At 38.4% G+C, this 24,407-nt stretch overlaps 1 protein-coding gene across 5 annotated transcripts in view; it reads left to right on the forward strand.

Moving 5' to 3' along the window:
• The window catches only part of ARHGEF7 (Rho guanine nucleotide exchange factor 7), a 125,707-nt gene that overhangs the window by 74,992 nt on the left and 26,308 nt on the right, over positions 1 to 24,407 (forward strand). For all 5 annotated transcript variants that reach the window (XM_040584540.1, XM_040584539.1, XM_040584541.1 and 2 more), the window contains 5 exons: positions 6,455 to 6,577; positions 16,766 to 16,904; positions 17,814 to 17,873; positions 19,075 to 19,221; positions 21,093 to 21,179. In XM_040584540.1, the coding sequence (XP_040440474.1) occupies positions 6,455 to 6,577; positions 16,766 to 16,904; positions 17,814 to 17,873; positions 19,075 to 19,221; positions 21,093 to 21,179 (556 nt within the window). The remainder of the gene's footprint in view (positions 1 to 6,454; positions 6,578 to 16,765; positions 16,905 to 17,813; positions 17,874 to 19,074; positions 19,222 to 21,092; positions 21,180 to 24,407) is intronic.

Consider the following 24,407-nt stretch of genomic DNA (forward strand, 5'->3'; position numbering starts at 1 on the left):
CCTTCCTTGATTTTAAACTCTAATGGAAAGCTTTCTCATAATGTCCTTTATTTCTTCTTCCTGTGAAGTGACATGTTGCTGCATAATAAATCAGGAACATAGTAGATGCTAGTAGGTGGGCAGAGGAAGTGATGCCTCAGGGTTACTGCACATATTCTGTGTTATTTTCATTTCATAAATACGGTGGTCATTCCAAGTTGTATTTTCAGTTTAATTTTCATCCGAGTGATGATCCAGCTTTCTCCTGTTCTGAATCTAGTCCATCATAATTCCCATCAGTAGAAGCCTGCTTGCCCTGCTGCCTTGTTTTTTGTCATTTTGCCATGTTTTTTTGGCTGGTGAACCTGTTCTGTAAACTCAGAGTAGCTCCCAGGCTGAAAATAGATTTATCATTTTATTTTATTTTTGGCAGAGAGCTTATAGTTCCATCATTCAGGCACTTCATGTTGCAGCATCCAGTGTGGTGTTTTTTCTAACTTGACATGTCAGAATGACCAAATGCCAATGTCCTGCTAGTTGTAGTGCTTCCAGCCTACCTTGCTTGACAAATTTCTGTTCTTGGGTGTGAGAGTTGAATGTTTTTCCAATTCCACACCACTCTTGAGCCAGTTTGTTGTTTGAGTTTTCTCTTAACAAATCGTGGCATGTACTTCAGTGACAGGAACTTTCTGGTGCTTTTCTTCTTCTTGCCTGCACCTCTTTGGGTTATTTAATCCTCATGTTGTTAAACATTGGGTTGTGATTTTTTTCAGAACACATAATGCTGTGGTAGTTGCTTTTTGTGTTTTGATGGAAGTAGTTGTTTGGATGTGTTTGCTTTGAGTTGTGTGCCACTCTGCCCACAGCCTTGAAGCTCTTCTGGTGCATTGCTGAAGGTTTGTCCTCTCTCAACTTGTCTGCGTTGGCCTCTGTTGCAGTATCAGTGTGGTGCTTCTGTGGGCTGTTCCATCTGTCACAGGCCTGGGAACACTTCTTGTCTGCCTGCCTGGATGCTGGGCACCGTCAGACAGATTTGTTTGGGATTACTTCTGCCTTTGTGATACTACTTTTTCATTTACAAAAGTAGCATATGAAACGTTATTACCTAGCATTGAGTGAGAATCTTCTGGTTGATCTGCTTTCAAAAGTGCTTTCTTTTGACTGATCACCTTCAAGGGCATTCTCTTTTGTTGAATGGAAAAGAGCTGTCACTGACAAGGCAGAGAGGCACTGTCACAGTCTTCACTTGCAAAAGGATTTCTGACAGTAAAACAGGGCAAGAGCATTCCGTGCTCCGGTCTGTTGAATACCAAAAGTGGCCCAGTGCTCTAGGTCTCTTCCCAGATCTGTGATCCAGTGCCCGAGATCAATTCTGTATTGGTTCACACAGCAGAGGAGTCTCTGAGTGAACAAAGGCTGTGTCTGTAAGGTGACCTCTGGGCTGATACGTGTGACCTCTATTGCAAGTATTGTGCTTTCTGTGTTTTTGTAGCAGGTGATTGAACAGATGTTTACTGCTCAAAAAACTTCCATTCACCTGGGGACAGAAGCTATCAGTCTGTGGCTGTACTTCTCACTAAGGGGAGGCATGTGACAGGCAGGCTGGCTGGTGACGCCAACCTGCGTGGACTGCTTGGGTATAACCTTCTGTGTAGCAAACTGAAGGCACTGGCTGTCCCTTAAGTAGTATCACAGACTTACCTCCTTGCCCTGTAACAGCCATAGCTGGGTTTTGCCCTGTTTCCCTCATGTCCCTGTTCTTGCAGTGGCAGTAATGTGTTGTTTTTCTTTATGTCGTTCTGTGTTTGAGTGCAAGCAGATACTGCATGTTCTGGGATGATCCTGAAGTGGAATGGGAATAAAGAAGAGGGGGAAGCCAGGGTGTGAAAGGGAGGTTGCGTAAATGTAATCCAAAACTAGTCAGTGTTTCAGGTTTGTGTTGGGAGTATAAATACAAATTAAGCTTGGTAAAGTTTTATCCCAGTGTTGTCCCTTGCTTTTGGTTATTGTGAATATCAACAGAAATAAGGTTATCATTAAGTGAGTTTGAACACAGTGTCTCAGATTGCCTGAAACAAACGTGTGTATTAAGTGATGTCTGAGAGGTGAAGCAAATAGACAAATAGTGAAAGGCATAGTTGTGAAGAGGGCATTGAAAATTAGACTGATGGATTGTGGGTAAGTTGAATGATGCCTCCATTTGTGCAAATATCAGGTCAAAGTTGTGAAGTGTCCCCCTTATTTTAGTAACCTTGTTAACTGTGAAGCCTCATGAGATAATATCTAATCTTGTGTTTGTTCACGAGCTGCATCCCTTGGCGTTGCTGATCACAATTATACCTTAATTTTTGCAGACCTTCACTTCTTGTGGGTCTTATCTGCTATCAGCTTTTAAGTTCAAGGCATCCTCTGTACTGATCTCCTGCAAACTTAGCAAACTTACAATGATGCTCCAGCTCCTTCAAGATACTGAGAGAGGGGCAGGAAATTCTGCAGTTATCTTTCTGTGGGAAAAGATGGAGAAGAGCGTAAAATGCCACCCAGATAACTGCAAGTTTCCAGTTTGTGGCAGGTTCTGCACATATGCAGGGACATACATTGCTGCATGATGCTCTTATGTTAACCACACAGTCAAGTGAAACTTAGGGGCATCTGATCTTGTAAAAAGAAAACATACAGTGCTGATTACATTTTGTTACCTACTTTTGTTTTAAAATTGCCTCTGTTAGTCTGTGTTTAAATTTGTCTGGATTCAGCACAGTTCCCACAGCCTTTCCCAGAACGTTGTAATGTCCGCTGATGCCAAAACTAAGACAGGTTTCTTCAGAACACACAAGACGTAATTGGATGTTCTGTAATGTCACTCTTTCTCCATCGGCTGCTAGTCTAGCTTTAGTCCAGTTTTGAATAGAATCTTAAAGTAAGTGTGATTGAGTAGCAAGGTATTTTCTTTCTTTTCTTGAAATACCTTGTAGTGGGAATCTGTTTTAAGTCTGGAGAAACAGAACTGATAGCTGTCAGATGTAACTCCACAAGCAGATGATGTTGGGTAGTTTAGATGTAGTTGTATGATGATGCCTGTAGCATGTGTACAACAGCAGAGGCTTTGTTATGGTTCTCTTAATGCTGTAAATGAAATTAAAACATACCTTTGGCCTTTTCATAACTGAAGCTATCACTTTTATATATGTATAATACTTATGTGATTCTTCTTTAGTTAAAGTATCAAATGTGAGAATATTGGGATGAAAACTTTGGTATAAATTGTAAAATAGCTGTGCTCTTTATAGAACACTAATTACTAAAAGTTTTATATCATGTAGTGATAGGCATTAAACTGTTAGTTTTTCAGCAGTTAAAGGAGATACAGATAATTTATTAATTGTTGCTCTAGAAATAGCAGAACACTTGTGACTAATGCATGGATTAGAAAAGTAAAAGGGGATGAGTTGCCAACCCCCTCATGAAGTCCGCTAATTAACTTAGTTCAACAAAGAACGTGCAGTATGAAGTTGCAATGCATGTGCAACATGTAAAAGAAAATGTCAGTCTTTCATTCTGCTAAAAGAACAGCAGACTGAGAAGACACAGATGTCTGCATGGTATGAACAGCCTAATTCACTTTCCCTACCCCCCCACCCCTGCCCTGGCACTAAGTACAAAAAAGGAATTTAATCATTTTCAGCAACTGTTTACTGGGGCCTCTGACTATTTTATACTGAGTTATATGCCTTGAGTACATCTTCACAGTTTGAGACTTTTGCTGCATCTGTTACTTGAAGAAAGTATTATTAGTTCATGTTTAGATTTATTAAAGGGGACCAGCTGCTAGGCAGGAAATGCTGCTTGGAAGGCTGTAAGAATAGCATTGCTCAGTATGCTGGGGAATGCCCCTGGTTTTCTCCTAAATCCCTGGAAACGTAGCCACTCTATTGATTTCAGAATTTGAACTTTTTTCTGGAAGAGAAATAAAGATGAAAGACAGTAAACCACGGACCCCAGCCTTTAATGTAAGGAGCACTGCTAATGTGATGGGAGAGTACCTGGCACGATGTGCTAGCTGGGGATTCAGCTGTCACTTCCTGGGTGTCTGTAGTGAGTGTTGCTTTCAAATAAGGAAAGGTTTCCCCACCTTGCATTTTGAACACTTGTACGGTTAATTTTGACTTCATTGGGTAGGCCTTCCCATACTGTACAGAGGGACTGAACAGCTTAGTTGGAGACAGACTTACTGTGTTGAAATTTGCGGGAATATTTCTGGGGATGAACTTTGAATTTTAACTACTATGGGCAAACCTAAGGAGTAGGAAAAGATGACAGTGTTTGAGCACCCCCTGCCCAGAGGAGCAGCTGTCATGGAAAGCTGAATGGTTGTTTTCCACTGAAGTTCACTGGAACGCCTCTCACTCTTTCAGAGGGAACATACTAAATATTCTTGGTTAGAAACTGTATGTACATGCTCAGGACAATTACAGAAAACCTTCACTTTTTAAAAAAATACATTTTTTTAATTAGAAAAACGATATTCTTCCAGAGAGAATTGTTGGAACTAATATTAGTTAGTGTGAAGCCCTTTGACTGTGCTAACAGTATGTCAGTTGAGTACTTACTTGAGGACTTACTTATCTAGCTTTAGAACAGTGTGGAATATTGGTTTTAAGAGTAGTTAAACGGATAAGAACAACAACAACAAAATCCACTGTTTGTCTCATCTTGCAAAGGAGCAAAGACTTGTGTTAGGAGATGCAGTCTCTGTGCAAGGAGAGGAAATGTATGGAGAATTGAAACATTTTATCTTGCAGTGGGTTTGGACAAGGTGTCAGAGATAAGCTTGTGGTCTAGGATTGATGAAAACCTGGTGTCCCATTTTCTGGTTGACTTCAGCATGAGTTACACGGTCAGCTACTGCCATACAACCTACTGCTGAAGAGGCTTAGTCCTTCAAGTGGGAGTTGCTCTGTAGAAAATCGTAGGGTTTCATCCCTTCTGACACCCTTACAACATTGTTCACTTGTTTGTCCAATTTATTCTTTCTCACATAGGAAGCAATCTAGTATAGATATTTTTGAGTAGTTCTGAGAATGGTGATATAGTAGCAGGGAAGAAGCATGGTGAGTTAAGAGTGCATGCTTCTTCCCATCAGTTGTGTTCAATTTGAAAATAATTTTAGATTTTAAAAAAGAATGTGAGTGTGCTCTTATTTGCATCTGAAGTATGCAGCTTAAGGAGATGCTAAGAATAAGATTGGAAGAGTTGCAATTTTCTCTCTCCTCTTCCCCCCTGCTTGTACAGATGCAAACTCAGAAGTCAGATTTTTACTTTCTGCTGATCGTACCGGTTCTAAGTGGGCGTCAGATGGGCAATTTCAAATATTTATACTCCAAATATTTTCTTACTGCAATTTTAGATGAGTTTCTGCTAAAAGTTTTGAACAATACACTGTGTATATCATATTATCTTTCTTCATATCCTGTCCTCCCTTATTTATATGAATAAATATATGCACATATTTCTCTGACAAACCTAATCAAAGTTCATTAGGTTCACTGACTGTGTGCAAGTAAGCTTTTCTTCTAAATACTGTTTTGCTTCCCGAGTCATCTTTTTTTGCTAGTCGCTGAGCCTTCTGTTATTTAAGCACCGTTCTATGCTAGGAAAAATAAGCTCTTCTGAACAGAATTGTGAAATTTTTCTTCACTGCTTAGCAAATGTGGTGCATTTGAGCATGAAAGATGAAGTAAGTATGAGGTATAGAAAGTATTTCTGTACTGATGGTGGTAAAGCAGCACTCTTTCCCTAGTTAAAAGCCAACATAAAAGTCCTTTATGGTCCTTAAACACAGATTAATGACAATTGTGTGAAAACAGCCTGTTACTGCACTGTGACTGGCTTCTATATGTGCTATCAGAGCTTAATATGATACTTAGGCTTAAAATATTTATTAAAAGATTTATCATCTCTGCTAGTGTAGGGTAGAGGGAGAGAGTCCTGTTACTGCTCCATTCAGTTTTTGTCTAAGTGCTGAAATACTGCTTTTAAGATTTGGTATGGCATATATGAGTGGATAGTAAACTGTTCTAACAGGTAGGTATATTGACTAAAAATCAAACTCCTAAGAAAGGTGCTAATTACTACTAGTTCTTGAAAAAGTTCTGCTGAATGACTGTCTTATAGGTATATACCATATTCTGCCTATACTGTGGTGGCATAATCGGGCCTGACAGTTAGAGGGAAGCTGTGAAGCTGTAAAGAAGGAAGAAAAAGGTGTTGGTTGCTGGTCAGTGACAACAGAAACCTATCTGATTTTTATTTGGAAAAAAACAACAAACCAACGGCATAAAAAAAACCCCAAACAACAAACCCACCACCCAACAACAAGACAAAACTCCAGTATATGCTGCTTTTCCAGGCTTTAATTTATTTCTGTGTCTGGTTGGTATTACAGTGATTTCTTCTTTACTACTCTGTTTTTTAGGTTACCTGAAGCTCAGCAGAGAGTTGGAGGATGTTTTCTAAATTTGATGCCACAAATGAAAGGCTTATACCTTGCATACTGTGCCAACCATCCATCAGCGGTAAATGTTCTCACAGAACACAGGTATGTTCACTTTGCCATTTTTTAAGTCTGATTTAAAAAAAAATAATTGCATAGAATATACTCATGTTGTAAAGCTGTGATGTCTCTCTTGACACAGATTTGGTATAGTAAAGCGTGTTTAAGGGGAAAAAAAAAAAAGGAAAAAACCCACCACAACAACCACAACACAGAGCTGTTCCATATGATCAAGACCAGCTTGTTGCTTTTGGCAGTGCGTTATCAATCGCTTGAGAGAGTTTTCTCATTTAAAAACACATGCTGGACTCTGACTACATAAGACAAACTGTACTGACAGTCATCTTCATTTTAAAAATGTGGAGAACAAAACAAGTTTGTGAAATTATGGCATAATTGACATGATTACTAGTAGGCTTTTTAGATGGTGAATTTTAACTTACCCCTCTAAAAGCCTGTACACTTGTATATACTTTATAATGGTATACCCTTAGCTTTACTTTTGAGTAATATTAAAGCAGTGTGAGCTTTTCAAGTTTACAAGATCGGTGTTTCCTCTGTGTGTAAGAAGCATGATGCTGAGTTAACACGATGTAGGTTGCTCAGCTTTGGGATAGACTTTGAATTTGCATAGAAGATGCCCTGTGTCACCTTAAGGGAAGAGTGTTGAGGCCAGAATTTGATTAAAGAAGTCAGGTTTCACAAAATTTTCCTGTGTATTCTTCTGATAAGCATGTGCTGAAGCAGCTGTTACTTCAGGGCTTTCTATGGTTGCTTGTGGTGCAGGACAGAACCATGAACTTCCAGGACAAATCCTAGCAGGATGTCTGTTCTTCTTGCTTCACACCGCCCCCCCCCCCCCCCTTTTTTTTTTTTGTATTGATGTGATGGACCAAAGTAGAGATATTTTGTATATTCTTAACATTCCCTAAAAAAAAGAAGCATAACTGATTTGTTTGCTATAGTGGTAGCTTCTTCCAAGAACTCACATTTTGTTTACACAGCAACACTATGTGGTGTATTTGTAAGCTCAACTGAAAATATTATAAATAAACCTTCTAGCTACCAAATACTATGATGAACTATCACTTACATTAGTAAGACATGTAACTGTGTTCCAACACCAGTTTGAAAAATAAAGCTGAAAATTTGCATTGCAATATAGCCAGAAAGAAGGATTTTTATGAGAAGCAATGACAAATTAAAGTTTAAAAAAAAAATAAATGTTTAAAACTCTCTGATGAAACCCTGTAGCGTTTGTTTTCTTTCAAATGGCCTACTTCCAGTATCACTTACTCTAAATGGTAAATATTTAGGTGATCCATACCTATGTGGGTTTTAATACTCTTAGGCTTAAAGTTTTTGTTTGTTCACATTTTTATGCTCTTTCTATACAGAAGTCTGGGATTTAATGTATAGATGGAAGATGGCAAGTGATAGCCAAGTGATTGTCTACATTTCTTAAGATTTGGAGATATTTGTAAAAGAATGTCCTAGCTCTCTGAACTTTTGGAAAACACAGGGAATAGCTATGTCTGAAGAAACCGTGATAGAAATGTGAGGGAAGAAAGCCATTTTGTTTCGCAAATGGAGAAGTATTTCTCCTTCTCCTGTTGCTTTGTGCGTAAGTTGTCCCAAGAAAAACTCAGCTTCATCTGTGGAGTCAGCTCCCTATCAAATCCTGGTGGAGTCAATATAAGTATAATAGAACAGTTAAGTAATGTGCTGTTGAAGTAAGTTCAAAGCAATTGTCTTGTTCATAAGAGATAGCTCAAGGGGAGACAAGCTGTGATAAACAGCTTTATTTAATGCTATCGTGTTGCCAGGCATGAGTCAACAGAAGTGAATCCCGTTGTTGTTTTTTTCATTATGCCTATTTTATTATTCTAGCCCTTCATTTTTGAACATTGCTGTAGGTAGCAAGTGGCTTGGCTAAAAAACCTGCTTGAGCTGGCTGCCATGAAGAAATCGGAAGGTGGCTGTAAGCAGTTCTGAACCTTTTCTTCTCAGAAAGCTTTTAACTACATTGTTTTAAAGGTGTAGGGGGGGAAGAGAGGAGTAATAAACTGATTCAGGCATGAAGAAAAGGAAAATACTCAGAACTGGCTCCTTGTCTATTTAGCTGAGATGTTTTTAGTGTGTGAAAGCATCCCTCATAAACATTAATGTAAAAATTACTGTAAGGTTTGAGGATAGTCCTGATTGTAGTAATAATAAAACCACTACACTAGGGTTAATACTAGATAATACTGAACTGCATTTTTTCAGACATCAAAAACCAAGGTTTAGACTCTTTTTAAGAAACTGGTGATTTGTTGACTGTCTTTGTGATACAGTTTTAGCAGAGTGTCCAAAAGCATTATGTGTGTTTTCAAACCGGCAAAAATATAGCAGAGAAATAGGTGTTTGCTGAAGTCTTGGATTTGAATATCATGTTTGTAACAGCTGTGCTATTCAGTAGCAGTGTAGAGAGATAAAAAAGGAACAGTCTGGAGCAGTTTGATTTGGAACTTAAATTAACTGTCTACAGCAGATTATTTTTTTGCCATGAACTCTGTGCACTTCATAAACTGAACACATATGCATTAACTGCTTCTAAAAGCTTTGCTGCAAAAAAAACCCTTTAGCCGATAATTTAATATCAGATTCTTATACCGCAAAATTAGTATTTTCTGCAGTTTATTAAAGTTCACTTCCTTTTGGTGGGAGCTACACCAACAAAAAAACCTACAGAATTGCTCTAGGTGAAACTTCAAAAACTAGTTCGGTTTTTTATTCTATAAAATATACTAGTTATATTATTGTGTTTCTACTGTTGCTGACCGAAAACAAAGGAAATTTGCTGTTATTTAGAAGCATTAACTGCATTGTTTCTTTAATCAGCTGGATCACTGTAACATCAAAATTATAAGCATCTGGTTTGGAATTTTACACATGAGGTTTTTATATGTCATTTTCTGAGGCATGTCAAGCATGGTCTTAGAGCAGTGTTGTAATACTCTTTAAAATGTCATTGACACCTGGTAAAGACTCTGTTTGTATGCATATGTATAGATAAAACGTGATATTAACTTAGAATTTTTTGGACTTACTCAAAAAAAGGAGGTTTTGACTATAGCGTTTTTGTGAAGTCAATTCTAAATAGCAGTACTTGGTATGGGGCTGAAGGGCATTCAATTGGAATGTGACTGTCATCTTTTTCTTTCTCCTTTTTTTTAAAATACCCTTCAGTATGAATACCAACCCTGTTTCCTCTTTCTCTTCTTTATTTGCTTCTTGATCATATGTAGCAGCAATGTGGGGGCTTCTCTTCGGTTATTACAAAATAAGGGGATATATGCACATATGTTTTCATTGGTGCCTGTTTACATAAATACACAGTTGGGGATGAAGGGGGTTAATTATAGTACTTAATAAATAACGAGATTTTACATGTTCAAATCATCAAAGCTGCAAACATCTTTAATTTCCTAAAGTTGATAATTAATAGTTGAACTACTGAAATGAGTATCGTTAGAGACCTGAGTGTATGTGAATATGAAGAAATGAGAATAAAAGCTAATAATACATACAGGAGTTCAGATTCCAGAGTTGCATGTTTCTGAGGTTGTATTTGCCTGAGAATCACAACAAGAAAAAATCTGTTAAGTTTTGGAACGGCTTCTCTTATTCCTTCCAGTTGTGGGACTGTTTTAGCCAGGTGTTAGACTTGATACTCAACATATTTCTCCAGTTGTAGAGAATCTTGAAATTTGGTAGGTACTTTCTGCCTCAAATTGTTTCAGAGCTGTTGCGTGGATTCTTTTCCCAGAAATAAAATTCTTTGTGTAATCAATCAATAATTTTGAAGAAATAAGTCACTTTTCCTTAGGTCTGTCATCGTTTCTTATAATTTGTGTCTTAAGCCACTGGCTAGAACTGAAGGGGTGGAGTTTGCCGGGTACAGCTGGGGGTGGCTCTGATGAAGCTCAGCATTTCGCATGTTTCCACCACTGCCTCCTGTTCTCCTTGTTCCCTTCTGTCGTAGCGGCTCTAGTGCCACTGTATGTGATCCCTATTTAATTTACTTATTCTGTAACACTTATACTTTCTTTGGCTCCATTGTATGAGGTTTGTTTCTAATATCCCATAGTTTTGCTCGGAGATCCCAGTTCCCTAGGTAATCCAATATAATAATACAGTATTATTTTAGGAGATAGTTTTGCTAGCTGGTGAGAGCAGTGCTGCCTTGAGGGCGTAGTGTCTAGTCAAAGTAGCATTGGTTTCTGTGTGTGCTTCTGATCATAGACATGCTTGCCTTCTAGTAGGAGAAGAAACAGGCTGAGCAACCTAAGGTGTGAAAGAATGAATTTGTCTCAAATTAAAAAACCCAGCTGGATACAAGTATAGAAATGGGTACTTGCAGTGGAGAAAGATAGCTAACACCTCGTGTTCCTGAGACTACCTGGGGATGACCACAGCGCTTACTGCAAGGAGAAACTCCAGCCAAGAAAAAGAGGGGACAGAAGCTAGGACTGAGACTTTGTGGGGACTGTATCCACAATCACAAGAGGAAGGATACATGAGTGTAGAACTGACTGGGGAATGGATAATGTAATTAAAAAAAACAATAGTCTCAGGGCCCACTGATCAGTGGACATAAAACTCTTGTGAAGAAATATGGAGAGTACAGACTCGAGGTAATCAGCATTAAGTATATAATTATTGGGGGGTGAGGGGTGAGAGGTTTTTAAGCTTTTTTACTTTGTTTAAACAACAGTATGTTTATTTTAAAACAAAATGGAAGAAAAATGTTTCCAAAAGAAAATACAATTTGATGATAAGGCAGCCAGAAAATAGTAATATACACCTGCTATTTTTATTTTGGTAAGTATCAAGCCAGTTCTCAGCTGCAAGAAAGCTATTCACAAATACTTTGCTTGTTCAGATGTTAATTTTGCAAGATTCTTCTCTTCTCTTAGATAACATGTCCCAAGCATATTCTACACTTGCATCACAGACCTAGCAGTCTGGATAAAATGTGTGGAGCTGAAACATCACAAATTACTCCAAGTAACTGGAGCGTTGAATACAAATCAGCTTGAGTCAGAAAACTCTGTGCCTCCCCCACTTTGGTGCATCCCTGAGCCTGCAAGCGTGCAGGCTGATGTCATACACCAAGCAACAGTCCCCGGGAGAGGAGCTTGACTGGGAAGTTTTAGCACTAGGAAATTAAAAGCTGTGGTTGAGGGGTTGTTGAGCCACGCTGTACCACAACGTTCTCAAAATGCGGTGCCTGTGTGCAGTCCTCAGACCCCTCAGCAGCGATAGCTCATGCTCCATCTATTACAAACAAAGACCTACTTCAGAAGTGTAAGTTGTGACTTTAAATGTATATGTTTTAGTTCCTGGATCTGCTTTCCTCAAGTTTAAATGGCTTGCTTTTTTTTTTTTGCCTTCCGTTACTGTAGGCACATCTGAACTTGTCTTCCCTTCGCGCAATTTGATTTGCAGCTTTTGAGGCAGCTGTACTAAGAAAGATTTGAATGTATTAATAGGGCTTAAAGACACTTTTCATGGTGACCTTGAAAGTATCTCAAGCTGTGAACTAACTAGTCTGGAGTGGGGAGAGCTCTTCAGTTCGAGATTTCGGGATAAATGAAGCACAGCGCTTCTGTATGCTTCTCTGCATTTTATTCTGTAAAATGACGCAAGTAGTGAATTCAAATCTCAGCTGCCTCTTTCTGAAAAGCTACTTATTTAGTCACAACTGCCTGAGTTGATGATTTCACCGTTCAAAAGTTTTTCCTGTTCAGCTAAATGATACCTTTTTTAAAAAATATACTGCCTAGCTGTGGGCTGGAGTTTTATTTAGCACAGACTACCTAGGAGAGTGTGGTAATTGCAGGCAGTGACTGAAACTGTGACATGAAATAGCCATTGTCTTTCTTGTCTTTTGCAAAGCAGCTGTGCTTTTAAGCTAATGACACGGACTTTTTAAGCTGCAATTAATTAAAAAACAATTGTGAGCTGTTGTCATATTCAAACAGTATTTTAACTGACCCATATTTTATTGAAAGTAAACCTTTCCATTATGCCCTGTGTTGTATTTGTCCTTTGTGAATAAATGAAGGATGCTTGCTTTAAGCCTTGAGTTAAAGGAACATCCATTTTGCCTATGTCCACAAAGCTGCAGAGGTAGCAGGTCAGTTTAGCATGAGTAGACTACTAATGGGGTCTACATGATGGAACTGCTCAGACAAAATTTTTGGGTGCTATTGTATTAAAAATGTGTGTTCATACTAGCGTTTGAATAAGCTGGCATGTCCAAACTTGTCAGAGGGAAGCACAGAAGTGTATGAAAGGAGACATTGTCCTCTTGGGAATGTTGAGAGGAAAGCTATGTCATTCACTTTTAATTACACCCATTAACACTGCTCCCTTGAAAAGGTTTCCTGATGATGCCATTGCTAAGCCTGTTTTTCAGGACTTTGTGTACATTTCAAGTGAGCTGAGGTTTAAACTTGCTTTGTAGGTTCCTATACTGTGATTAAGTAAAAAGGAGGTAATATACAGCAAAGTATCTTGCGTCAAAGAGCAGTGAATGGCCTGGAAACTGCTGCAACATTGCGTAACCACAGTGTGTTTACTTAAACGCACTGCAGAGTAGACAGTGAAAACAAGATAATATCAGAATTTTATTTCAGGTTTCCAAGTAGTCAGTGTTAATTCAGGCTACAGTGAGGTTTTTTTTCCTGTTTTCTCACATCCATTTCATAATGCCGAAGTTGGGAAGAAATGGAACAGTGATAATGCAAATTAAAAATGTGAATGTGGGTGAAATGGTAACTGATGCTCCTCCTACTGTAGAGGCATTAAATTTAAAAAAAAAACAAAAACAAACCAAAAAAACCCCCAAAACAAACAAACAAAAAAAAAGGGTGGGGGGGAAGAAGCACAAGCATTGTGTTAGTGGATAGCTCAGCAAATACTATTAATATAATGCACTTGTATGCAGCCAGCAGCAAGGCAATGGCTGAAGTTATTAGGAAGGGGGGGGAGGGTGGCGGGGGCTTGCCTCTTTGTACTCTAACGGCAAAAATTAGCACTGTTAGAACAATGTTAGATTGAATGGCCTGTGGTATTTGCATTTGGCATGTCTTGTAGAACATACTGCTATGTCAGGAAGAAAAGAGAATCTGTAAGATATGCGTATGGATTATGCTGCCTGAAATGGGAAAGAATAGCAGATAACATGAAGGGGAATAGTTGATAAAGTTAGGCAGCTGGGGCTGAAGCAAACAAAATGCAAAGAATGAGTTTAAACAGTTACTTCCTGTTGGTTCTTGTAGCAAATGTCTACCTTAAAATAGATGAAGATACTTATCAAGTGCCATATGTAATTCGACTTTATGATGCTGACATGGATGAAGGAGGGTGTTTACAGGGGGAATTAATGGGTAAGACCAAAAAAAGCAGTGGCATACACATGATCAGTGTCATATACACAGTGAATTGAGACTTAAAACCACTGAGTACCTTCTGACAGAAGGGCTTTCACAGGTGAAACTTGGTATTGGAAATGGTGTGCCATAGCATCGTTTGTCTGCCTCATCACTGGCTGGAAACAGCTTCTTCCCTTTTAGCAGGGTCAGGAGGAGAGGATGTGTCACCATACCATAGCCATGCAGCTTAATGTTTCAGTGAATTAGCCTGAATGATGAATAAATAGTTGGTAACACTGTAAAACCAAAATGTGAGTCAGAATCCTTAGTCATATTTAGGGTGCCATCGGAATCAGTTAATTTCTGAAGTTGGTGTGACTTTATGCTGAGTGAGGTCTGTGACTAAGAAGGTCTAAGGCAAGGGAAGTCATCAGACTCTAGATGTTCAGAGTTGGCCAGATTTAGTTGATTTTAAATTTAAGCTAGAAGATTACTCAGGTTTATCTGTGTTGCATTATCATAATTCTTTGTGCAAGGTACTGTAGGAGGTTTTTCAGTGGGTTTTCATTTTGGTTAAAACCTGATCATGGCACAAACTCATTTTAGAAGGCCTGGTGTTGCTGATGAATGTTGCTTGAGAGGGATGTAGCAAGGTCTGCTTAGTGGAGCTATGGGCATTGTCAAACACGGGAAGCCTTTTGCATCTTTAAAATGCAAAGCAGGTGTTGGGAAATCCCCTCGCTGATTTCTCAGCTCTGCAGTTGAATACAGTAGAAATTGCACAAATGCAGGCACCTAGTCAAAATGGGGGTGGAGTGCTGCTCTAAAAGAGGTGGCATAAGGTTGTGCTGGAACTGACAATGCAGAAACGTTGCTGGATGTGTTTAAGCAAGGTACTGTAAATAAACACCAATTAACTAATATGAAGACAAGTAAACTTTGGAGTAACTGTAGGAAAAAGCACTTTCTCATCTGTGAACCTGGGGAAGCTTTAGGAGCTGGAAGGAGAGAGATCCAGGTGGGATGGAGGGGTCACAGTTCATGTTCTAATTCTGCTCTCTTCCTTTTGGACAAATGACATTAATAAGCGAAGTGTCACTTGTTCTGAAATGGAAAGGAGAGTGTGTGTGTGTCTGAAGAGGTCTGTTTTGTCTTACTCCTATGTAATGCTTTTGTATAGCATGACTCACTAGTAACTGAGCATGTGTATTATGGCAGTGTACTATCAGTGTTTTTTTCCTAGGGAAATTAGGCAGGTCAAGATTTTCTTTCAATTCAGCATGAAAACACTGTGACGTAGGTTTGGAGATCCTTGCCCTTCCCTTTTTGTTACTGAGGCCATAATGTACAAGTGTTTCCTCCCTTATTGCTTTTGGTGTTTGACACTGTTTTTACACTTCCTAAAAGTACTGAAGCTGATAGCTGGCTAAGGCTTCCTTTGAAAAATGAGACTATGCCGATAACCAGGGAGGGGAAAAAAGTTGTAGTAGTAATTCTGACTTACAGGGGTGTAATGCTGTTAAGCCGTAGAAAGTAAGGACTTTCAGGATATCTTAGAGTAGAATTTACTGTCACATGATAGTAGTGGGTTTTGTTGTGGGTTTTTTTGAGAACAAGTGAATGTAATGTAACAGAGCCTCAAAACATGAGCAACCTCATCTGCAGATGTCTAGAATGACACAGCTTGAATGCATGTTATATTTTTTTTAATAAGTGGCTCTCAATTTCCTTTATTTAGATTTTTTTTGTCTTTAGAATCCCATGTTCTTCTGCAACTTTTATTTTCTGAAGCCTGGAAAGCAGCCCAGATGTTACCATGGCTTCCTTTCCCCACAGAGAGGGCTCATTTTATTCCTGGTCATTTAAAGTCTTGAAAAACTTGTCCTCTACGATGGTCTTCTGAAATCTCTGCTTTATAAGGAAGCAGAAGATGCATCTATTTTAAGTTTCCTTGATAGCAGAGTAAGCTGAAATTTCCAGGACACTTTGCTGTTTTAACTGAGTTAATGAAAAAGTTGAGGACTTGGGCCAGTTCTTAGAAATTATTCAATTATGAAAAAACATCTGGATAGGGGAGGCAGTTCATGATACTTGGCGAGCATGAATTTCTTTCAGCGGCTTTGCTGTCAAAACAAGTGTTGCGTAATTACACCCTCAGTGAAACCCTAACTCATTTGAGAATAGATTGTGCAGTAATTATTCCTATTATGGTCTACCATTTGTATGGCTGTTGGTTAGTTGGTCATTTTGTAGTAACACCTTGCATGTGTGAGGTGAGGCCATTAAACATGTAAATGTGGGATGAAAAATGTTCTGAAATATTCTGTGTCTTCCTGCTAGTGCCTGACACCTTAAAAATATCAGTGCTTGATTAAATGTGAAACCATTGACTCATTTATGCTTGTGTATTACCTGTGTAAACCACCTGTAAGGTCAGATGGCATTTTACTAGAATAAAGAGCAGAGTAATAAAATATAGTGCAAATGGCTTTATTCTGTAATTGTTGCTTGTATGGGGTAGCATTTAGGAGCTGTTTTTGAGCATCAGTTGCCTAGAATGGTGGTTTTGAACATATGTCTGTTGTTCCTTAGATGGACCCCAAATCTGCACACGTCTCTGTTCCTGTATTTTATTTAATGCAGATACTGATTGCAGTACTGAAGTTGTACTTTAATTACTTTATTTATTTGGCCTCATGTTTTATTGGAAGAATTCTTTACAGATGAAAGACTAAAGTGAAGAATTCCATGTAATTTTAATTGTCTTGGTAATTTGGTCTCAATTTGCTTAAATATTTTGTGTACGCAGTGAGGAGCTAGGAGAATTCATGGAGATGAAAGGTGCCAACAGCCCTGGGATCCTTGTACTGACCACGGGCCTCAGCAAACCTTTTATGCGTCTGGATAAATACCCCACGTTACTCAAAGAACTTGAAAGGCACATGGAGGTATATCTTATCAGCATTTATGTTCCAGCTTAATGATGATTTGACAACAATTATTTTAAAGGTACATGTCAAACATGATGGGACCCAAAGTTACATTTGTTTGCTCTTCTGTCAGCCTTCTAAGATACGGGCTGCAATGGCTTGAAACTTACTGCAGTAAAACTTCCTGTAAAAGCTAAATGTTTAAAGTAAAACTAGCCAGAGAAGCTAATCCTCACTCCTAGAACAGGCTTGCCAGGGTCTTTGATTGCCGTTGACTTGGCATTGAATGTGTCTCCTGCATACTACTTGAGGCTACTTGATCTTGTAGAAGGAGTGCTGCTTCTCATCTTAGACCTCAGCATGTTGAACATGTCACCGAAATAGTCCCTTTTGACTTCTACTGAATACTGTCCAAAAATGCCCTTTCCAGTGTGGGAAGGAGTTTGAGGAGCTACTGTTTTCCGCCTTTGCGTTTCATAAGTTAGATTTTTGGAGTGTGAAGGAGGGACTTAAATAGAAAGCGCATGGGTCTTTGTCTTTTCACAGAGTTTGGTTTGTCAGTGACAACGGAACATACTAATCTGAGGGATCTAGTTTGTGAAAAATCTAGTTTGAGACAAAGCTAACATGCCAAATAAAACTCTAATATAAACACTTTCCTAATAGGATTTCAAAATTTCTTATCCACTAGGTCTTGTAAAACTTTCTTGGCTATATTTTAAGTATAAGATTGTTTTGTGACTCGTCATTTTTACTACAAGCAAGACCACCAGTGTTTGGTGTAAGAATAAGATTGCTGTGAAAAGCGAGCAGATTGGTCTACAACTTCTATTTTACAGAATTGTTTGTTTTCAGTTATGCCTCTAAAACTTTTTAAATCAATTTTACTAGAACTAAAGTTATGTATGTTTTCTCCGTTGTTTTTAGGATTATCATCCGGATCGTCCAGATATTCAAAAATCCATGACTGCCTTCAAAAATCTTTCTGTAAGAGTGATAAAAAATAGATGGTATATTTTAAATAGAATGTTTTCTATTTTTATCACCCTCTATTGCTTTAAAAAATGAAGCTTTTTAGTAAATATTTGTATAAGAAATTTCTGAAAGCCTGGAAGTTGATGGTGTTTGTGAGCAGGGCTAAGGATGGTAATTTGCTGGGGAGTTATAGCAAATAGGTTACTGATGCAAGAGCCACATGAAGCATTCTGCATCTCTTGGTCTGCTCTCTTACTCATGCTTCTGCTTTTCTACTAGTTCTAGCGTAACTAGTGTCCTGAAGAAGGGCTCCTTTACAACAATTGAGTATATTTTCTGAGTTTTTTCTGAAGGGCGTTCCTTCTAGGGGAATGATGTTGAAGCTGGGAGAGGATTAAGGGGAGAGTGCTAGTGAAGTTTAGAAGATACGAAACTTCTAGTTACAATTGGAGCACGAAGTCTAATTTCAACAGATGAGCTGTCTGTTACTTTAAAACAAGGGAAAAAACACACCTCAACTGCAACAAGTATATATTTAATGCAGTCTCAGTTACTATAAACTTAATGTTTTGTGCTTCCTGTTAGGAGTGTGTACTGGTAGTAACCTGGCATTTTCTATTTTTTACTTTTAAAGCAGAAGTTTAGCATTGTCTGTGTTCAGAAGAGGTTTGAGGATCCTATTCTATTGGGTGCTTTACAAACAAAAGGAAACAATTTTTGTTGAGGAAAATTTGAATGAATGGGAGTACAGCTAGTAGGGCATGCTGGAGACGTAAGAATAGGTGCACAAGGTTATATACACTCATAGTTTGCACAATTGGCTTAGCTCTTTCTACTGAAGGAGGATGATCTGATGTATAGTCATGTGTATTTGTGACAGCTTTGTTAATCTTTTCTGCTAGGGCTAGCCATTTTTGGTTGGAAGTACAGAAATTTAAAATGTAAAGAAAGGAGAAGTTTGAGCTATGACTGAATTTGGAACAATAACTGAAGTCAGTATTTTGAAAGGAAAAGTAATAATACTGAAGCTAGTGAAACTGGCTTTATAAGAAATAGTGGTAATAGTTATCTAATTGAAAACGCTGCAAGTTAGGTGCTGTCTTCTGTGTACTACAAGCACAACAGTAAATACAACTGTAGTGGTATTTCTACCCTTAACCTGCTCCAAATTGATAGAGTTGATAGAGATGGTATTTTTCCCTGTGTTTGTTAGGCACAATGTCAAGAAGTACGGAAACGGAAAGAACTTGAACTACAAATACTGACAGAAGCTATCCGTTGTTGGGAGGGAGAGGATATTAAAACACTTGGCAATGTGATTTACATGTCCCAGGTCATGATTCAGTGTGCTGGAAGTGAGGTAACGTCCTTCTCATGTTTACTACAGGTCTTTCCATTTTGAATAAAATTAACTATAATCATTACTTTAGCAGAAATAAACAGAATGCTTCGGAGACCCTAATCCAGACTAAAATCTTTCTCCACTGTTTTAAGGCTTTTACTACAAAACCTGAAATAAATTTCCTTGAAGATGATGAGTGGTTTCATCTGTAAAATTTAGTGAAACATAACCAAATGTATCAGTTTAAACATTGTAGTAAGATGATTTTGCAGGACTGTTTCCAAAGTACCTAATTAAACAGGATTTTCCATGTGCAGTTATGTTAGCATGATCATTTTGCGTAGCAGTTAGTGGTGTGTTTTACGTAACAAAAACTTTCAAGTTTTGTTTTGTAAGGTGTCTGAGGCACGCTCTTTCCTTGCGGTTTTGGGCACTTTGCTCAAGTCATAGATTTTGAAATACAAGCTTGAGAACCAAGTGGTTTCGGAGAAATAGAATAAAGAGACATTATACAGTTGGAAGTGATGCTGCAAGTCTGGGGTGATTTTTTAAAAAAACAAACAGAACACACAAGAGGTGGTCCTACCAGAAATACTGTTAAAAGAATCTTAAAACCGAGTGCTAAAAGAAAGGAGATGTTTTACAGGTTACTGACATGTTTTTACTGTAAGTTGTTCCCCTGTAAAATCAATGAAGCTTTGAACTTTATCCGGGCTTTGAATTGCAACCTCATTCAGTCAGTTTCCACCCTTAGAACAAAGATGTCCATAAATATGAAGAAAGAGAAAAGTGTTTATGTAACTGAATATTTAAAAAACTGTCACCTGTTATTTCTCTCAGGTATTTTGTTAGGTGTTAAAATAAATAAGGTTCAGTAGAGCTGATAGTGCATCTTCTGCAGTTGTGTCTCCTCCTGGTCTTAAAAACAGAATGAAACCCAGCCTCCACTGTCGTCATGAGCTAAAATGTCAAATGTATTGGACTTCTAGAAGTTTCTGCATAGCATTACAGCTTTTTGGCTGTATAATCTAGATAATAGAACAGCTTCATTTAATCAAAAGCACTTCATTTTGTCTTTTTAAAAATAAGACACTTGTAAATGTTTATTTTAAACCAGATAGAAACATTAAATCGTGGTAAGGACTTGCATTGTTTTGCAAAGATGCTTGAAACTGAGATGATGGCCTTGTCAAGGGATATATTTTTTGTCATTAAAATTAAAACATTATACCTTAATGCTTCTCTCTTTCCTTGCTTGTCTACAGCAGTAGATTAGTAGTAACCCTTCTTCTCCTTCCATGAAAATATTCCCAAAATAAAACCAGAAAGGACAGCTTCATAAGTGAAACCAGCAAATTAAAACCAGAACAAAGTAATGAGTAGTTTTGTTGCAAATATAAGCATTATTGTTTCTTTCCTATTCTTTTTCTACTTTGGGGCATAGTCCAACATAATTAAAAAATCTGATTTCTCCAGTTTGAGAGCCCATGGTCTTGACGTTACAGTAACAGCATCCATCTAAATTATATTAAGAAACTGTCCAATGTGTAATTTTGGTTTTCCTGAAATCAGCAAAGCAGTTGTTCATTATTTAAGGTCAGTATTTCACCCAGACTCTAAAATTTCTGTCTTAAAATATTAGGCTGTACTCTACAGGAAGAAGTATAGGCATGTGTTACTAGCATTTTTCAAGTGGAAAAATAAAGTAATTCTGGCACTTTGGTTTTTTTTTTAATTTTGTGGAGAGTTTATTTTGGCAGGAGCAAGTATTTGTGGAGTAATTACGGAGCTGTAATATTGATGGTAGTTTTTAATAATATAAAACAGAAAAAACGGGGGAGGGGGCTTGTGATGTTGTATTTACTCTTTCATTTTCTTTTTTTGATAAGGAAAAGAATGAAAGGTATCTTCTTCTCTTCCCTAACATTTTGCTAATGTTGTCTGCCAGCCCGAGAATGAGTGGGTTTATCTATCAGGTAAAGTAATACGTGTACATATGTGTGTAAAAGTGGTGGGGTGCAGGTTTTTTTCCAAATGGTATTTCATAGGAAACTTGGAAGGATTATTAAATGCCTGCATTTGTAAACATTAAAGGTAATTTCTGCAATAAGAACTGGTCATCTGTTTTATAAAATTCTGGGCTAGAAGCCCAGGGTTTAATTTTTGCAGCTGTGACTATCAGCAAGGGTTTTTTTAACCTTATTAGTAGTAGCTAATGAGAGCAAGTATCAGTGGCTTTTTGGACCTGTGTAGCAAAACAATGCTGTTGTACAGGTTTGTTAGTGCTCTTTGCTACTGGAGTATCACCAAAATGATACTGTACTCTCAAGCTTTCATTGCTGTGAGTTAGGCTGTTACCATCTGTTTCTTCAGGCACATCTACATTAGTGTGTTATTTTTGAATTGTCACTTTTGAAATGAATCTTCTAGGTTTCTCTGTTTAGGGATCTTTGAGTCACTGTGTAGAAGTCATTTCAGGGCTCACAGAGTGGATTCCCTCTGGATGAAGCTAGAAGGCATGCTCCAAAAGTGCATTTGATCTGCTCCAACTACTCTAGCAGAGCAAGCGCATGAACTGACTTTCAGTCCCTGGCTGCAGCCTAGACCTAGCTGGATGTAACACCACCCAAAATGTGTACAGTGTGGCCTTCGGGACCTTGGCACCAGGTGTTGCACTTGACAGATCCTCTGCTCGCAGCTGGTAGACAGTGTCTTTGAGCTCTCTACCATGATTCCTAGCTGCATACTTGTGCCTGTTACGGCACTGCAGACATAGAGCGAGCCTGCTATAGTGCAGGAGGATCAGTGGCACTTGGCTTGGCTCCCCTGTACCACTGGAATACATTTTGCAGAAGTTCTTGCATTTTGGGTGTGTAGTTGCAAAGACCCCTGAGAGGTGAAGTTAAAGCAAATGCACAGTCCACGACTTCCTGAAATTTTTATGTATGTTCTTCTAGTGTTGCCACGTGGTTTTCAGACATTATGGTAAAGCACCAAAAGCAAGGGAAAAACTGCAGCAAAGTTCTAAAAGGAACCAGAATTCTCACCTGCTGTAACTACTTCTGTAAATCAGGCTCTGGAGCAGTTTGTTCCCCTCTCCTGAGCAGCGATTCACCTGCTGTGAAGGAATGCTGAAGCACAGTCATTCGGGGTTCCTATGTGATCAGCCACAGCCAGTCACAAACTGTGTGACTTTTTTTGTTTTGTTCAGAGCAAATAAACTCAAAATGCCATGTCTTGATTTCATATCTTACCTGCCACAGTAGTAGCTGGATTTGTCTGAGGCAGTGTTGTGTTAGGTGGCTCAGGTAGGCAATCAAGTTTGTTAGCCTTGTGCTGCTCTTAAGAATTTTTGGCCAGTGCTTTGTCTCAACATTGATGGAAAAAGGTACTAGAAAAGGCAGGTGAGCTCTGTATTCAGAGTGGCACATCCAGAATTTCTGATGAAGGTGGATTCTTGTGTACTGGTTACAAAGGCAACTGACTGGAAATTTGGCATGTTAAGAAGGAAACAGTATGAAATGAAAAAAATCCCTCAGGCTTTATTTTGCTCTCCTATTGTACATCACTTACAGTTCTTCCTCTTCCCTCCCACCTCATCCTCCAGCTGCACAGCATTGTTCAGTAAATAAGCAATTTTCTGTGCATGTGTCTTCAACTTCTATTCAGTATGGCCACAGCCCTTTCTTAGTGTTCACCATCCAACCCTCTGAATGTAAAACTCTTAATTCCTCGTAACCCCTCCTGTGACTTTTCCCAACACTGAGAACTTCTCAAATTTTTATGATTACATATTCACAGCAAGGATAAACTTATTTCATCACTGTGGCTCAGAACCACATCTGGATTGCATAGCATGGGCTGCCTAGACTTTTTTCCTGAGATACTGCTCTCAGAACTGGGATGGATATGGACAGAAGATGATGCAGCTCCCTCAGTCATCCTACATTACGCCCTCCCTGTATTTCTGAATACTAGAGTTATCACAGGCTTCAGATTTTCTGGTTGATAGTGCTGATATCTGCCACATGAACTAATGGGGAGAACTTTCAGTAGTGCTAAACTGAAGTCACAAGGGATAGAGACCATACTTCACAGGAGGGCTTCACAATTGTTTGTTCAAAGAAAGGGAATAAAAATAATTCACAAGTTCATTTCCATTTTCTCCATGTTTTTCTGACTTTATTCTTTTTCCCTCCCTGCTTAGTGTATCCCTATATTCCCTTTCCACTTATGTCAGCAGTTCTAGCACCTCTCTTTCATTGTGGTTGTGTGCTGTCTTATTCATGAACCAGTAAACACAATAAAACAAGAGAATTTTAGGCTGCATTGTAGTGCGCAATGCCACCATGTTTCTTCCAGTAGGGAAGCTGTTGCAAGAAAGCTCTTCCTTTCTCTTTGACATCTTGGGCTTGAGCATGCTCTGTGCATACAGAATACCAAGTGATTTTTAGATTCCAAGCTTCTAAGAAACCTTTGTCCATTCTACAGTCATTAGGAAAGAAATTTTTTTTTTCCTTTTCCCTCCATTGGAGCCAAAATTCCACAGGACATAATATTTGCGCTTTTGCCAGCATGTGCTGAATAGTGTTTCTGTGCAGGAGAATACAGGATCTGTCTTAACATTATAAAAGTTGCAATTTTGGTGAAGCCTTTCATCCTAACAATGTTCAGTCTTATTTATTCTTGTTTATAACGGGCCAGAAAGTTATCCTATACTGACTTTTTTTTTCTCTAGCTTGACTAGGTTTAGAATGAGATGTTATCTTCTGCAGACTTAAGATGTTCTGCTGAAACTTTACAGATTTAAAAGTGGTTTTACCATTTTTCTTTTCCTTAAATATTTCTGTGAATGAATTTAATAGTGGGGTTAAGAGACATACAACTTCAGTAAATGATTGATGCGTGCGTTAGGGAAATCTTTCTTTCTAAATCTACTTGTACGACAAACCTTATTTTGAGAGCTAATCAAATGGTTTGCAAACAAATATGCTTAAAGATGAGTCACAATTGTCTCTAATAATATAGTAATGTGGATAACCCTGTAAGTCTCGTTTTCAAGAAGCTGAGGCTGTGATGACTGACCACTATTACATTTGTATGGATCTCATAGCCTGCAGAGACTCACTGAAGTCACAGATGTCACTTACAGCGGTTGGACATATTAAAAACTTCCAATATAAGGTGTTAGTGTGTTAAATGTC

Source organism: Falco naumanni, chromosome 2 (genome assembly GCF_017639655.2).
Source record: "Falco naumanni isolate bFalNau1 chromosome 2, bFalNau1.pat, whole genome shotgun sequence".
NCBI classification, from domain to species: domain Eukaryota; kingdom Metazoa; phylum Chordata; class Aves; order Falconiformes; family Falconidae; genus Falco; species Falco naumanni.